General features: G+C 32.8%; 1 protein-coding gene across 1 annotated transcript in view; it reads left to right on the plus strand.

Moving 5' to 3' along the window:
• Positions 1 to 17,946, plus strand: part of LOC145267100 (nucleolar protein 14-like) — a 139,865-nt gene that overhangs the window by 11,639 nt on the left and 110,280 nt on the right. Inside the window, exons 2-6 of the mRNA XM_080123103.1 lie at positions 422 to 612; positions 2,249 to 2,383; positions 9,586 to 9,724; positions 13,503 to 13,624; positions 15,884 to 15,985. Coding sequence (XP_079979229.1) covers positions 424 to 612; positions 2,249 to 2,383; positions 9,586 to 9,724; positions 13,503 to 13,624; positions 15,884 to 15,985 — 687 coding nt within the window. The 5' untranslated portion in view covers positions 422 to 423. The remainder of the gene's footprint in view (positions 1 to 421; positions 613 to 2,248; positions 2,384 to 9,585; positions 9,725 to 13,502; positions 13,625 to 15,883; positions 15,986 to 17,946) is intronic.

Consider the following 17,946-nt stretch of genomic DNA (forward strand, 5'->3'; position numbering starts at 1 on the left):
CAACAATTTTAAATGCCTGTACAAAAAAATTCTGGAAACTTATTGAAGACACCTTGTATGTTTTTCTTGTATATATTTTTATATATCGATTAGTCTATTGTTCCATAAGAAAATCAAATATCAGTGTAATCTCTCAAAATAAAACATCGTCAGTTTAAATTTGAGGGTTTTTTTTTTTGTTTTTTCAGGGTTTTTTGGGGTTTTTTTTTGTTATTTTTGGAAGGCAAATGTTCTTGTTGTTGTAATGAATGATATCACATATCTTAACTCTTATCCTCGAGTGGCCCCCGGGCCTTGATAAGTGGTGACTCCTTTGTAAAATAAAAACAAAAAAAAACATGGATGACGCTACGGCCATGATGACAGCAAGGCAGACGATCATGGTCATTTCTGATTTAGAATTTCTTCATTTTGTTTTCAGTAATGCTAAAAATGGGTAAAAAGAAAGGAAAAGTCGACCGGAATCACCAGAAGAAACGGAAAAGTGAAGTGAAGAAAATCAACCCATTTGAAATCAAAGTTAATAAACAAAAACATCACGTGTTGGGTCGGAAGTTAGCAAAACATGAAATCGGCCTTCCGGGACAATCAAGATCAAAGTCGGTTAAAAAGGTAAGGATCATTAGTCTTTTTCGTTTGTGTATATATATATATATATCTTCAAAAGTGTTATAAAATTATCTACCCATAAAAATCTTTATTTAACTATAAGATTGTGATTTTCCCCAATTTTAAACACATGTTAAATATGCAGATATTTTCCTAAACATCAAAATACACTTGTGGAGGATGATCTATCGATTTTAGTTTTACTGGTATTTTAAAATCAATGAATATTTATTTTATCATTACTTAAATTAATCATTATCATAAATTAAAAGATCAGTTGGATTGAAATTAAAAGATCAGTTGGCCAAATATGAGTGGGCCAGGGAATGAAAATATGATTGTAAACATATTATTGTGTATGTCAAAAGGCAAAAGGGGTGAAAGTGCCTTGAAATCGCACATGGTTGACACGAAACACAAAACAAACGAAAGCTGTAAATAGTTGACCAGTTTTATTGCATGTTACAGAACTTTATGTAAATAACTGTGTGACCTTTAAAACTACTTCATGAAATAAAGGGGAACGGCTCATCAAAAACTTGGTAAAATTGGATTACTTAAGGGGAACGGCTCATCAAAAACTTGTTCACATTGGACTTGAAGACGGCCATATTGTAGTCAGCTGGAAAGCAGGTAAACAGTTTCACAGATGTGCAGTTCTAAGAAAGAAACTTTGTTCATGGAATCTACGTTTAGGTTTAGGCACAGATAAAGAGTGGGGGAAATTATTGATAGTGTTTTCAGCTAGACGAGTGTTTGTTTGGCGAGGTGGGACCATAGATTGGAGCTCAGACGAGCACTTACGATGAAAATAACGATAAAACAGAGACAATGTCTCTTCTGTGAGAAAGAGGTTGCAGGGAAGAGATAAGGGCATCCCCCCATTGGGCTATGAAGTCTATTCTGAACTCTGTCAAAGCAAGATTAGGTATTCCTAGCAGCTCCTGCCCAGATGTGACAGCAATACTCAATTCTTGGACGTACCTGGCTCTTATATAGGTATAGTATTGCAAAACGAAACGAAAGACAGTTCCACAGGTGTGCAGTTCTAAGAAAGAAGCTTTGTTCATGGGATCTATGTTTAGGTTTAGGCACAGACAAAGAGGTGGGGGGAATTATTGATAGCATTTTCAGCTAGACGAGTGTTTCTTGTGAAAGTTAGGCGAGGGGGGACCATAGACTGAAGCTCAGTCGAACACTTTCCATGAAAATAACGATACATCAGAGACAAACTCACAACATCTCTTCTGTGAGATAGAGGTTGCAGGGAAGAGAAAAGAACATCTCCTACGAGGCTACGAAGTCTATTTTGAACTCTATCAAGGCAGGACAAGTCCTTTCTAGCAGCTCCTGCCCAGATGTGGCAACAGTATTCCATCCTTGATGAAATAAAGAGATAAATGAAAATTATTTTTTCTGTTGTTAATTAAGTTTCTTTTAGTTTATTATATCAAAATTTGTTTGGAAAACTTGAATTTTGTCTGGAGAAGGTCTTGAAAAGTTTTGAAAAGTCTTTGAAAGTGGACATTGAAAATCTGTATGAACCCTGCTAACAAATAGCAAGCTGGCAAAATCAGTTGCAACTACATTTTACTATCATTAACATCCTTTTTTTTATTTTTATTTTTTTTTATTCCAGCGAAAGGACACTTTGTTGCAAGAATATCAACACAGGTTCAAATCCAGCAAATTTGTCGACAAAAGAATTGGTGAAAACGACGCCACTCTTTCACATGAAGAAAAAATGACTAAAAGACTTGTATTAGAAAAACAAGTAAGAAATGATTTTTTTTTTTTATTTTGTAATCAAACAACTTGTATTTTATTTAATTATTTATAAGAAGGAAAGGTAGTTTTCTTGAAGCATTGCTGGGAAATAAATATGGAGGAGTGTAAGAAGGCTATAGCAATGCAGAGAGATGGATATATGAACAAAAACGGACTTGCAGAGTTTATTTTTTTATATCTTCTAGTGATTAGACGATTCCAATATTTTTCCTGATTCCGATACAATTACCGATTCCGTACTAAATTCGCAATTCCGATTCTTTAGAAATCTCTAAATATTTAACTACAAAAATGTTATTTTGTCCTGATTACCGTAAAAACATATCTTAAATGTGCCTACATTTTCTCAATCGTAAAAACACACTTGCGAGGGGGGGGGCTCTGAAAATAATAGTCTTGCTGGAAATTTAAATAACTAAATATTTATTATTTTATTACTACAAGCCGTGGAAGATGTTTCTTAAACGAAAATCATTTGATTTTAGTTTTAGAAACAGAAAAAATAATTTAAGGAATCGGTCTTGGCATCGGAAAATAGGTTCAAATTTTTTTCGATTCCAATATCCTCAAAAGCTCCGATTTTTCCGATTCCGATTCCTCGTCTCAACACTAATATCTTCATATATTCATTTATTTATGTATTCAGTTACAAATAAAAATCAGTGTGGTGGAAGTCTTTGATATTTCAAGAATATAATCTCTTTTTCAAAATGAAAGGAACCAAAAAAAAAATGTTTAACCCATTATCGCCGATGGTCCTATTTTAAAAAATGTCTAATATTTACTGAACAATTGTTTTTTTTTTGTTTTTTTTTCTTCAGAAATATTTTTAATTAACACTAAATATCTACGAGTATATTAAATATAGATAGAATTAATTTTATAACAATTTCATCTAATATTTTGAAGCAAAAGGAGACATAATTATGAAATAAATTAACTAAAAAACATTTGGGCGTTAATGAGTTTTAAAAAAAATATTTTAAATATCCTAAAAAGAAATGTTAAAAAAATAAAATGGAAAATATCGTAAAAAGGGAACTAGAAATGGTTAGGTAGTTGAGCTGTCGACTAGAAATCTAATATATAATCTGTGATTGTTTCCAATTCCTCATCTAATTTTAACTTGGAACAAATCATAAGGATACGATGTGTTAGAGTCCAAATTAGATTTATCTTATGTTTTTTAGGGTAAAATGAATCCCAACGAGTGTACAAACCTGTAAATGTTGGTTTGCGGTATATAGATGTATGGTAACTAGATGGCGTTTTTGTTACCAATGCATCAAGGAAGGCTATGAATGAATTGCACTATCCCTCATAGGTGTACTTTAACGCGGGATGCATTCCATTGAATAAGGAGAAAAAGGTGTTTGCTTCCGTTTGGTTATTAAATAAACAGAATGTGTCGTCAACATATTGGAAGTACACTAATGGTAACTATTGAAATAAGGCCCTCTGGATCAATCCGCCCAAGGTTATATGGTCTCCCTAAAACCCATAAAGCGGATATCCCATTAAGGTCCATTCTCTCCATGGTAGGGTCATCGCAACAAAGGGTCTCAAAATGCATCTTTGACATTTTACAACCTGTTTTACAACATTATAGTAAATATTGTCTTAAAGATTCATTTTATTTTGCTGATTTTATTAAAAAGTCTAAAATTGTTAATGAGTTTATGTGCTCTTATGACATTAACAATCTTTTTACTTGTGTTCCTGTTTTGGAAACTATAGATATTTGTGCAGATTTTTTATATCGGGGCTGGATATCACCTCCTCCTATTCCTGAAAACATCTTTATTGAACTTATGAAATTTGCCACGACATCTGTGGAATTTAGTTTCAACAATATTATGTTGGCAAAAAGATGGTGTGGCCATGGGCTCAGTACTTGGACTGACCATGGCGAATATTTTTGTGGGGTTTTATGAAGGGGAGACGATCACAAAATTTTCTCTACAAATTGACGTTAATCCTTTGTAAATTGATTATTTTAATTTATTACGAAAACTGTTTTTTTTTTTTTTTTTTTTTTTTTTTAAATAAAATTGTTTTACATCCAGGGTGTGAGTTCCGTTATAGAAGCAGTGATTTAATTTGAAAACAAATAGCGTACGCATGATGTGCACTTGAAAGCCAAATCACAACACAATATTTATAATCTATATATATATATATATATATATATATATATATATATATATATATAAAAAGCAAAATCAGTGTTTGTGTGTGTATGTGTGCATTTTTTCTGTATGTCCGGCAAAGGCTTTTTTGGAGGGAGTTCTCGGGGGGGGGGGTACTATGTCTTAGAACTTTTTATATACTCCTTAGATTATAATATCTACAATTTACGAAACAACATCATAAATATCTTTTATTTTACAAAATTTGTGAATTCGTTTTCTCTACTACTATGGCGTGATATTTGACCCAGAAGACCATACGTTGATGTTCAGCTACCTGCGTTTTTATATGTTTATATTTTCGACTGTTCTCAAGTCCCTGCCTTCGTGGCATCATGCTATGTCATCAGACTATTGACCTCAAGGTTTCGGGTTGGAGCCTACCTCCCTCCCAAAACTTTTTTGTTGTTTTTTTTGTTTTTGTTTTTCTGATTGTTTTTAATAAGTTTAACATCGTTAATTAATAAGTTTAACATCGTTAATTAATAAGTTTAACATCGTTTTATTAATATTTAAACAGGGTTATTATTTCGCTTATTATTTAGTTTCCATTTTGTTTTGATCTATCCCCCCCCACACACACACACATCTCCAAACACCCGGACAACGCTGGGCACACCCGCTAGTTTAAATATATTTCAGAGTCAAACTCCATCTTCAGTATGTTGTACTTTTTTTTTTCTTTTTTTTTTCTTTTTTCTTCTTCTTTCTTGCCACGTTGTAAAGTTGGAGAAAGAAAAGTCATTTAGTAAAAAAAAAAAATTTTTCAAATTAAATCGACGCTTCTATAACGGAACTCACACCCTTGATGTTTTTTGGGGTTTTTTCACATGGTAGTTACCACTTATCAAGGCCCGGAAGCCACTCGGGGGTAAGGGTTATTCAGTGTACAGTAATCAATGGATTAAAATCATAGTAATCGTTAGTATTGGAGATTTGATAAAGTGTCTTACTTAAGAGGGCAGTTCATCAGGAATTTGTTTATGTTGGTCTTGAAGATGTCCAAGTTGTAGTCAGATGGGAAGCAGGCAAACGGGAGAGAGTTCCACAGGCGTGCACTTCTAAGAAAGAAGCTTTGTTCATGGAATCTACGCTTTGATTTTGGCACAGATAAAGAGTGGGAAAAATTGACAGCGGTTTGAGCTAGACGGGTGTTTACCGTGAAAGATTGGCGAGGGGGGGACCAGAGATTGGAGCTCAGATGACCACTTGCCATGGAAGTAACGATAAAACAAAGACAGGCTCGCAACGTCTCTTCTGTGGGAGAGAGGTTGCAGGGAAGAGAAAAGGGCATCCCCCACTAAGGCACAAAGTCTATTTTGTACTCTGTCAAGGCAGGATATGCTGTTTTTAGATGCTCCTGCCCAGATGTGGCAGAAGTACTCCATCCTTGGACGTACTTGGCTTTTATATAGATAGAGAATTGTATCAGCAGTGAGATATCTTCTGGAGTGGTAGAAGGATCCTACCATTTTTCCAGCTACCTTGGCAACAGTGTAGCCAACACGCGATATTTCAAAATGCAACTACTGAGAGACAATGTTGAATGTCAACATGCGAATCTGTACCAACTGACTTTTCTTTCCCTAACTTTACGACATGGCAAGAAAGAAGAAGAAAAAAAAAGAAAAAACGTACAACATACTGAGGATGGAGTTTGACTCTGAAATATATTTAAATTATAAATTTCCAGCAAGTAAAATATTTGTTTATTTTCATAATATTGCGTTGCGATTTGGCTTTCAAGCACACCTGATGCATATTCTTTTTTTTTTTTTTAAATTGTTTTAACTTATTTTGAAATTTTTTATTACAACTGTTTGTTTTCAAAAAATGAAACAAGAAAGAGTTCATTTGAAAAAAAAAAAATTCATAAATGTTCTGGTAATTAAGGCTTTGTTCTATTTACTGTATTAATGTACTTGTTTCGATTTTCTGACAACTTTTGCAAAAGTTCCATATATTTCATGATTGTCTCCCTTTGCCCTGAATCAAACTCTTTATAAAATGAAAACTAAAGAAAGCTAAAGTGCAGAAGTGCCGATTTTGCTATCTTCTGTATCATGTCTCATTTTAACCACATAACTCTAATTTTGATTTTTTAATCTTTAACTTCTAAAGGAATTTGCCACTTTTCTTTTTATTCTGGCCTTGTGTGGAAAATTCCGTTTTCTTAAAACTATTTTAACATAACAATTAGCATTACAAGTTGATTTTTTCTTCTTAGATAATTGTTATTCTATCAACTTGCATGAAAAAAAGCTATGTAAAAAATGCTTAAAACTGTTTGAATTATGCAAATACCATCAGTAGTTCAAAAGTTATGAGAATTTTAAGTGCCAAAATTTAGGCTTTTCCGTGTACATTTTTCTGTAGAAAAAGTGGGCTAAATTACGGACCTCAACATTTCAAGAAATTCGGTAATTTCACCACCATTTATTTATTTTTCAAGCTATTCTCATGAAACTTGGCAGTCTTATGTAAAATTGTGTGCTCTTTCTGATTATGCAGTCAAATCTGATGTATCTCTTTACCATAAGCCATGAATTATAAATTCAGATATACAAATTTCAATTTTTTTAAAACTGCCGCATGGTATCATACAGTGGGTGTCTATTCATGAACAAAACTAAGTATTATATTGGTATTTAAATATAGCTTTATTGAGAATAGGTATTTTCCTGCCTTCCCACCAAAGGAGAGCTTAATCTTGGGTGTAGCTATTGAATGCCTAAAGAGCATTCATTGCCGGTATCTACTACTCCCTTCAAAGAAAAAAAAAATTGAATAGATATGAATTAATTTCAGAAATAAATCAAAGAAAAATTTTCATATAGATTTTGGATTTCTGTAAAAGATAGAAATTCCCATAGTTGACCAGAATTTATGCATTTTGGGACCAGTCCAATTTTTAATTATGTAAATCCTCTCTATCTGGCACAAAATATACCCCTATTTTCTGAGATGCAACCCTAAATCATACTCTACATGAATCCTCGATGTAACTTTCACAGTACCAGGATGCCAGGAATCCTGATAAGCAAGAACTATATATTCATCAGTTGATGGTAATTTTTGTCATTTCTACTCGGTTGTTTTACTGAAAATTCAATTATGTAAACAAAGAAATAAAACGGTAGTTTTTTACCTTGTTTCCACCTTAACATTTAAAATTACTTCTATAGGTTTTAAGGTATGCTGAAAACGAATATCGCATTTAAATTTCTGCAAATAAATAAGGATATTAAGCAATGTCATTTCTTATGTTATCGCTGGTGGCCATCTTGATACGTGCAAGTGCACAAACACAACCCCGAGAAACTATGCACAACCGCGCATACCAAGATGGCCACCAGCAATAATGTAAGAAATGACATTGCTTAATATCCAGAAAGCTACGTATTTGCGGAAAATTTAAATACGATATTCAGTTTCAATATACCCGAAAACCTGAAAATATAGTCATTTTAAAGAAAAATGTTAAGGTGGAAACAAGATAAAAATTTACAAAATGCATCACGATGAAATTCTTTATGGAACCACCTAATTATTATTATTATTATTATTATTATTTAGATATCCTCGGGTAAAAAAAAACGGGTTTGTTTTACAGATTCGAAAAAATAGTCTTGACAATGAATTAAAAATAAATTCAAGTTTCACAATATCTTTTTTTATTTAATTGTTAGGTAAAAGTACAGAATAGTTAACAAAAAACACCCTTCCTTCCCCATGTTAAGAATGGGTTTCTAAATAATAACGTTATTATTTCAGCATGGTAGCATAAGTGCACAAGTACCTTTTATTTGTTATGTATTTGTTTTTTTGTTTCTTTTGTTTTTTTGACCACTAAAAACACAATTCTACCTTAAGTACAAATAAGTAGTTAAACACATGTACTTAGTACATTTTGTTGTTTGTTGTTGTTTTTTAACGCTTTTAGTGCATGTGTAAACGACAAAATAGTATTGTTTGGAAATCATATTTGAAAAACTTGAAAATAATTTTTTAAATTGACGAACTCAGAATAAAAAATGACTAGTCTAGTAAGACGAAAGCAGAAACAGTTTTCTATTTTTAAGTGAATGCTTTAGTCAGCTCGGCGCATGACGCGCTTAGCGACCGTTTTTCCGTAAGTGGATTTGATTTCTATAAAAGATAACATTTGAAATAAAATTCTGCGCAATTAATAATTATCAAATATTTACATATTATACATGAAAATAATTCTGAAACTATTATCTATATGAAAATGGGTGATATATGCAGATTTATCACATCAATTTTGAAATATTCTTTGTCAACTTTGCTGGGTCGTAACTTTGCTTCCTGTTTTCGTAAAAATCAAAATCAAACACCAGTAGAGATGAACTTCTTTGTTTATATAGCCTGTAAAATTTCAGCCATATCCAATCAAATTTAACCCCATGCATAAGTCTCCAAACGTAACGTATAAAATGAAAACATTGAAAAAAGTGTTTCCCTTTTTGTCATTTTTTCTATCGGTTTCATTTTTAACTTGGAGCATAAAAACATTGAACGCATAAAAGAAAAATAAATTAATATCGTTGGAATGCTTATTTTATTCTCTTTTCATCAACGTAATTCTTTTAAAAATTGACCAACAAATAAAAAAGATATGACTTGTTGAAGCACATAAGGTATGTAATATTGCCGATGTCCACGAAAATACAGCATACACTTTTAATGCTACAACAATATCCAGTTTTGCTAGACTTTTTTAAATGTCTGACAATTGTTATTGATTCTGGCTCCTTTTATGTTTTAATGAATTTCCTAGCAAAAAAATCCTGATGTATATATATATAAATCAATGATACTGATAGTTTTTTTTTTTTTTTTAGCTAGTTTTTAAAATAAAGTTGTAGTGTTGTTTTCTTTAGGGCAACACTTTTATCGTTCCACCCTGTAGAAAATTTGTTTCTATTTGTTTTAGAAAGAAATTTATTTATTTTTTATTTATTTTTTATTTTTTCAGAAATATTTAGAAAAACGGAACATCTTCAGTTTAAACGATGATGAAGAACTCACTCATTACGGCCAGTCTCTATCAGAGATAGAAAACTTTGATAAGCCCCCAGACAGTGACGATGAAGAAATAGACGGTCGCATCAGTGGTAAGATCCATTGCTCTTTCTGCTTCGGTTCTCTATCACACTTTCTCACAAGCTTCAATCTATGGTCCCCCCTCGCCAAACTTTCACAAGAAACACTCGTCTAGCTGTAAACACTATCAATAATTCCCCCCACTCTTTATCTGTGCCTAAACCTAAACGTAGATTCCATGAACAAAGCTTTTTTATTAGAACTGCACGCCTGTGGAATTGTCTTCCGTTTTCCTGCTTTCCGGCTGACTACAATATGGTTGTGTTCAAGTCTAACGTAAATAAGTTCTTGATGAGCCGTTCCATATAAGTTATCAAATTTACCAAATTTTCATTACTAATGGTTACTATATTGTCCAATTTCTACTGTACACTCTTTAACCCTTATCCTTGAGTGGCCTCTTGGCCTTGATAATGTGGTGATGCCTATGTAAAAAAAAAAAAAAAAGGCTATTCTCTAATTTGATTTGTCCCCACGTTTTCTTCTTCACTGTAACCTCTCTTTCAGTCGTTTTTATAAATACTATTATTGCATGTTAGGTGGAAACCTATATAAAAGGCAAAATGTGTGTTGGTTGGTTGTTTTTGGTTTACGACATATCAGCCCTTTTCAAGTTATTTAATGGCGAATCCATTTATTTTGAAGAAAAATCTTTTAATAGAATATATTTTTTTTTCAAGTCGGTTTTTATTTAACTCATAGTTGGGCGGCCCTGTCGGTGGGGCATTAGAATATGCAGACTGCCCCTCTGCAGAGGGTAAAAGTCCCTCAATGGGGGTCCTGGATATGACCTTAAACTATATCCAGTGGTGAGGCTCCAGCTTGTGGGCTTTGGGGAGTGTGGAACCACCCTTTAATTACCATTGCTCCCAGGTCCACTCTGACCCGGAGTGGTAGTACCTGTTAGGGTCCCAACTATAGGTTAAATAGAAACCGACTTGAAAACAACAAATATATTCTATTAAAAAAATTTTCTTCAAAATCTTTGGATTCGGCATTAAATAACCCGAAAAGGGTTGATATGCCGTAAAACAACCAACCAACCCACGATAGTTGGGACTACTGAGAGCAATGGCAATTAAAGGGTGGCTCCACACTCCGCAAAGCCGGGGCCTCACCATCGGATATAGTTTAAGTTCATATCCAGGACCCAGTTTTTTGTATGTCCGGTAAGGCTTTTATTGGGGGGGGGGGTTACTATCTCTTAGAACTGTTTATATATCGTCTACATTGTAATATGTAAGATTTGTGAACGCCCGTCGCATCTAGATTTATTTTGATCGACTTTTATAAAATTCACGCTATTTCACTGTGTCGCGTGTTTGTTCGGCTTTTTAGTATAAAGGTGAAACTAACTGAAACGAATTCAGTTCCTCGGCTTTCGCACCGGGAACGTCCAGAAAGCAAATCAGCTTTTGATCAATGCGGTGAAAACCGTCATATCAGACAATTGCTTTTCAAATGGACACCCCCATTTTTTATGGGGAGCTGGTTTTCCCCCTCAACATCTTGCCAGGTACCCCAGTACAGAATAATTACAAAACATGTTAAGAATGGCTTTCTTCAGCACAATAACATAAGTGCATAAGTACCTTTGTTTTTTTTGTTTTTTTTACGATTTTTAGCAATTTTAAGGAAATCATAGCCATTAGAAGGCTGATTTTGATCTTGGTAATTCAAATTGAGTTGTCGCCTTTATTAAACATGGCAGATCAAGATACATTATCGCTTACTCATACAATACGACATAACGTGTTAGTAACAGCTTTAATGTTACTGTAGAAGTACATCAGGATTGAATACTGAGTCTCTTGTTTTTGATTCGTGTCTGAGAAGCATCGTCCAGATTGTTCCTTGACGGTTGTTTGGAAGAGATATTTTATGTTGACGATTTAGTACGTCCCATGAAAGTTTTCTAGCTCCCAAGTAGTTAAATTACAATAAAAGGTTCACAATCTTTTGCTATTGAATAATTAGATAATCTATTTCTATCATTTTTTAATGACCGTGTTTAAATTTCTTTCCAAATAGGTCACCATTTTGTGTATAGTGTGTATATATATATGTATATATATATATATATATATATATATATATATATATATATATATATACTAAATATATGTATATATATATATATATATGCTAAATAGAAATTTGAAAAGGCATTAAAACCTGACCAGCTCGCTTGCCAAAGATTAAGATTTTGCACGACTTCTGCATTTTAGCTTTCTTTCATATTCATTTTATAAGTGCTCGATTTGGGACATGGGGAGACAATCACAAAATTTTTTCTAGAAATTGGCGTTAATCCTTTGTAAATAAACTATTTTAATTTATTACAAAAACTGTTTTTTTTTTTTGTTTTTTTTTTTTGTTTTTTTTAATAAAATTGTTTTAATCTATTTGGAAATTTTTATTCATTTATTACAACTGTTTGTTTTCAAAAAGAGAAACAAGAAAGTATTCATTTGAAATCTACTTCATGGAAGAATGCTATGGAAAATAGAAGTCTAAGAATGTGAGTGTAGTTTTGGAAAACCCCCAAAAAAGAGGAAAGTTCCTCCTACTCTTGTACGCGTGCATTTGTTTTCTATCCTTGTTCTGTTATAAATAAAACTCTTTAAAACGAAAATAGCATTCCGATCAACACACAAATTCAACATCATTGATCAAGATTGGAGAGCGGTTCTTTCTCTTTGGCCTATTATAACCAAGCAGAACAGACGCAAAATGTTGTTGTCTCCAGCAAGCCCTGGTGAGGGTGGGGGCAAGAACGGTGTAAGTGACCTCCTTCACTCCAATTCATTCCTCCTGAATCTCTCGCTCGCACACATGTATTTCAGCTTTCTGTCTTTCGTTCAAATAAAACTTTTAAAACAAAACAAGATGTAAGGAACATGGTTTTCAATCAAGTTTCACATCAACAACCTCCTGGACTACAACAGAAGATGCACGATTGTATGGTTAGTCACAGTGAAAATTATGTGAAATTTTTTTTTTTTCATTTCAAGTAAACAAAGCTTCTTTCGTAGAACTGTCCGCCTGTGAAACACTGTCCTGTCTCCTGGCCGACTACAATATCGTAGCCTTCAAGTCTCTAATGTAAACAAATTCTTATTGAACTATCCCCATAAATAATCAAATTCTATCTAACTTACACAATTAACAATTACTACACTACCACCTTAGATTCGTTAACCATTATCCTTGAGTGGTCTTTGGGCCTTGATAAGTGGTGATTCGTGTGTAAAAAAAAAAATTAAAAAAAAAACCATGATACTTGACTTTTGTACGTTTAACTTTAATTCCAGCGATTATGTAAAAATAATTTCATAAAGTTAATAGTTGATTCTTCAATAAGATAGGGGTGCATTTGAAATGAATGTTTCTGCTTCGAGCATAATTTGACTTTTGCATTCTAAACTTTAATTCAAGCCATTATTTACAGATAATTTTATGAAATCAACAGTAAATTCTCTATAAATATATAGTGCAATGTAGACTACAATGTATTGTGGACTAAGTCACGACAAGGAAGCCTGTGAATCTTCCTCTCAGTATACTGGGAGGGGCTGGGGGTAACTAGAGTAGGCAGTTATCCAATTTGATTAAAAAATGGGTAATTTAACCATTTTTAATGACAAAAAAAGCCAGGGAATGGCTAAGTTTCTCAACATCTACAACACGATTACAACAGAAAATGCATGAATTTATGATGTTTAATCACTTTAGCAGTAATAACATCTTAAACAGTGATAATTATGTTTTTTTTATTTTGTATTTCAGGTAAACTCGTTGCTGAGGAGCATTTTGGTGGCGGTATTTTAGAAAAACTAAAAGATGATGACGATAAAAGACCATGGAAGGAAAAAATGGAAGAACTGATCATCAAATCGCGAAAAGAAAAGGTAACTCCTTCAAATGTAGAAGCAAATACGTGATTGACCTGCTTGATGCCATCATGGGAGCATTAATATATCAAATTCCAAACAAAACAGAAACGATCTCTTAAAATATAATAAGCCATTAATTCAGATAATTTTTTAACATTAATATTCTGACAATATTGGGAGTGATACGGGGGTAGAGGGATCAATAAAAACAAAACAAAAAAAATATATGGTATTATGAGCATGGTATAAAAAAAAAAAAATTTTTTTTTTAAGTACATTCTTGTGACCCTCATTCAGTCCTGAGCAACGTTGGGATCTCCTGATTGTATTCATATATTTTGGTGATGGGACAATTCTAATATTTTTCTTGATTCTTTTAAATTTCTAAATGTAGAATTTTTTTTTTTTATGTATATGTGAGGAGGAGGAGGAGGAGGAGGAGGATGAAGATTACTGCAAAAACCCATGTTATATATGCGTATATTTTTGTAAATGTAACAGCACACTTGTATGAGGTGGGTGATCTATAGATTTTAGTTTTATTGGTTGTTTAAAATCAATTATAAATATTCATCATTTTATCACTAATCTGAGCCGTGGGAAATTAAATTTTAAATAAAAACAAAAAAATAAAATGATAAAGAATCATTTTGAGCACTGGAAAGTACGCAAATTTTTTTTTTTATTCCAATACCGATTGCGATGCCCCAATAAGTTTTGATTTCATTGATTCTTAATTCTGATAAATTGTCACAACACTAATATATTTATATAGTTTGTTTATAGAAAATTGTCCCAACACTAATATATTTATATAGTTTGTTTATAGAAAATTGTCCCAACACTAATATATTTATATAGTTTGTTTATAGAAAATTGTCCCAACACTAATATATTTATATAGTTTGTTTATAGAAAATTGTCCCAGCACTAATATATTTATATAGTTTGTTTATAGAAAATTGTCCCAACACTAATATATTTATATAGTTTGTTTATAGAAAATTGTCCCAACACTAATATATTTATATAGTTTGTTTATAGAAAATTGTCCCAACACTAATATATTTATATAGTTTGTTTATAGAAAATTGTCCCAACACTAATATATTTATATAGTTTATAGAAAATTGTCCCAACACTAATATATTTATATAGTTTGTTTATAGAAAATTGTCCCAACACTAATATATTTATATAGTTTGTTTATAGAAAATTGTCCCAACACTAATATATTTATATAGTTTGTTTATAGAAAATTGTCCCAACCCTAATATATTTATATAGTTTATAGAAAATTGTCCCAACACTAATATATTTATATAGTTTGTTTATAGAAAATTGTCCCAACACTAATATATTTATATAGTTTGTTTATAGAAAATTGTCCCAGCACTAATATATTTATATAGTTTGTTTATAGAAAATTGTCCCAACACTAATATATTTATATAGTTTGTTTGTAGAAAAGCCTTGCTGGTGCTTATCTGGGCGAGAGCTGCTAGAAGCACTTATCCTGCCATGACAGAGTTCAAAATAGACTTTATAGCCTAGTAGGGGGTGGCTTTTTCTCTTCCCTACAACCTCTTTCCCACTGAAGAGACGTGAGCCTGTCTCAGCCCTATCATTATTTTCATGGCAAGTGCTCATCTGAGCTCCAATCTATGGCTCCCTCCCTTGCCAAACTTTCACGAAAAACACTCGTGTAATTGAAACGACTATTAATAATTTCCCTCACTTTTTGTTTGTGCCTAAACCTAAGTATAGATTCCATGAACAAAGCTTCTTTCTTAGAACTGCAACCCTGTGGAACTTTTTTCCATTTGCAGGCTTTCGAGCTGACTACAATATGGTTGTCTTCAAGTCTAATGTAAACAAGTTTTTGATGAGCCGTCCTTTTAAGTAATCCAATTTACCAAATTTCCACGACTACCGATTACTACAATATTGTCCCGTTGACTACTGTACACTTATTAACCCTCATCCTCGAGTGTCTTCTGGGGCTTGATAAGAGATGATTCCTTTGTAAAGAAAAAAAAAAATTATTGGACGTACGTGAAAATCGCATTCCAAATAAAAACTCTGTCAGCGAAGGTTGTAAGATTTCTCTTGCATGCGACAATTATAGAAAATCAATTGTGAATAAAAATAAATTGATTACTAATCCCTTTGGGTAATTCCGTGTAGCCCTGCTAGTTCTAAATATTTGTAAAATTTAAATGTATAAACATCTGAATTTAAAAATTTTTTTTTTTTTTTTTTTTTTTTTTTTAGTATGAGATGCAGCAGGAACGTGAAAACGCTATAAAACTTACGGAACAAGTTGACTCTGATTGGAAAACTTTACGCTACCTCATGTCGGGATCTACGCTAAAGGTATGTATAAGTCACACCACGGTTGCGAATAACGTTATGTGCTTACTGGTAATTTAAAAATGACAAATACGAGGTGCCTTTTATTCATAGTACACACATGAAACTCTAGTCTCCTTCGAAGTAACCTCCTCCGGCTGCAATGCACTTGTTCTATTGTTCCAATAAATTCTAGAAGGTCCCATGGGAGTCTTCTTGTGTGAGCATATCAATAACCCTCGTCACAGTCTCTTTCATCTTAATTGTCTTGTAACAACAGCGTCTAAGGTTTTCCTTGAGCTTAGGGAATTACCAAAAGTCATAGGGAGCAAGATCTGGACTATGGGGAGGCTGAGGATCTGTCTTGATGCTCATCTTCGTCAAATAGTTTGTGACAAGGATGGAGCACACTTGCAACAAACTTTGCACAAGTCTTTTGCACTTTCAGTTCCTCATGAATAATTGTGGTACAGTTCCCACACTGACAACAGTTTCCACACTGACATCAAACTGTGCATTTATTGTCTCTATAGACACACAGCGGTCCTTATCCATGAAATTCTTTATTTGGCCAATCAACTCTGGTGTTCTAACTTTCTTACTGATCCAACACCTCTCATCATCCCTCACAAACTTCTTGCCTTCCTGGTCCTAGATATGACCTAAAACTATATCCGATGGTGAGGCCCCATCTTGCGGGCCTTGGGGAGTGTGGGGCCACCCTTTAATTGCCATTGCTCCCAGGTCCACTCTGACCCGGAGTGGTAGTACCTGTTAGGGTCCCAACTATGGGTTAAATAGAATCTGACTTAAAAAAATATACTCCATTAAAAATCGTTCCTCAAAATAACTAGATTCGGCATTAAATAACCTGAAAAAGGTTGATATGCCGTAAAACAAAAACAACCAACCAACCTTGCCTTCCTTGAATCTCTTATGCCACTCAAAAACTGATGCTCAATTCATGCAAGATAGTCCAGAAGCAGGCTGAAGCATTCCATACGTTTCTGTGGCATTTTTTTCCAAGTTTAAAACAGAAATTTTATTGCATATCGTTCTTCTAAAATGTCCTCATGTCTAGATTGCATTTTTGAAATTCACCAGCTGTGACCATCAGGCTTTAGTAGGATGTATTCCAGCTCCTGCTATAGCTGTTCATTTGAACCTGAAATCATAAAAATTGGTCAATCATCTCAAAAGATGTACAGCAATAGCATAGAATTTTCAAGAGTCTACGACAATTTTAAATGCCTGTGCAAAAATGGTCTGGAGACTTGTTTAAGGCACCTCATTATTATTTTATCAAAAGTACTAGCAATGGTAAATTCAGTTTTAAATCATGTGGTTTTGTGACTGTATTGATAACATTTAAATGTATACCACAAGAACATAAAAGTGCTATCTATATATTTTTAATTTGCTCCATTTATCTACTTGTGCCATTTTTACTTGTGCCATTTTTACTTGTGCCATTTTTACATAAGTTTGTTAGTATAATATATACATTTAACTTTTACTCATAATTTGAGAACAATTTGTTCCGTAACAAGTACATTCACATTGTTGACTTCAGACTTTGAACAATCATCAACAGGACAGGACATATCCTTTTTCCGCACTTCTACAGAATTGAGATGAGATTTTCAGAAATCATAAAACTGAATTTTACATGAAAACAATGGTATCTACGTATTTCTCATATTTTTTAAGATGATTATATCCAAAAATTACGAAAATTGATAAGGTAGAAAATTACTTATTAAAGAAAATAAAAAACAGAATTTGATGAAAACGATCGTAAAACACAGGAAAGTTCAACAGAGAGGTAATTTTCCGTTCAAATTAAACAAAGATGGCGGCAATTTTTCACCTACTAACACAATTAAAGTTGTTTTTTTTTTTTAATAATTCATTAATATTCATGTAATTTCGACTGCGTAATTTGGAAGCTACCATTGTAACTTATTAGAATTGACAAAAATATC

Source organism: Euprymna scolopes, chromosome 42 (assembly GCF_053919585.1).
Source record: "Euprymna scolopes isolate OS-2025 chromosome 42, ASM5391958v1, whole genome shotgun sequence".
NCBI classification, from domain to species: Eukaryota; Metazoa; Mollusca; class Cephalopoda; order Sepiida; family Sepiolidae; genus Euprymna; species Euprymna scolopes.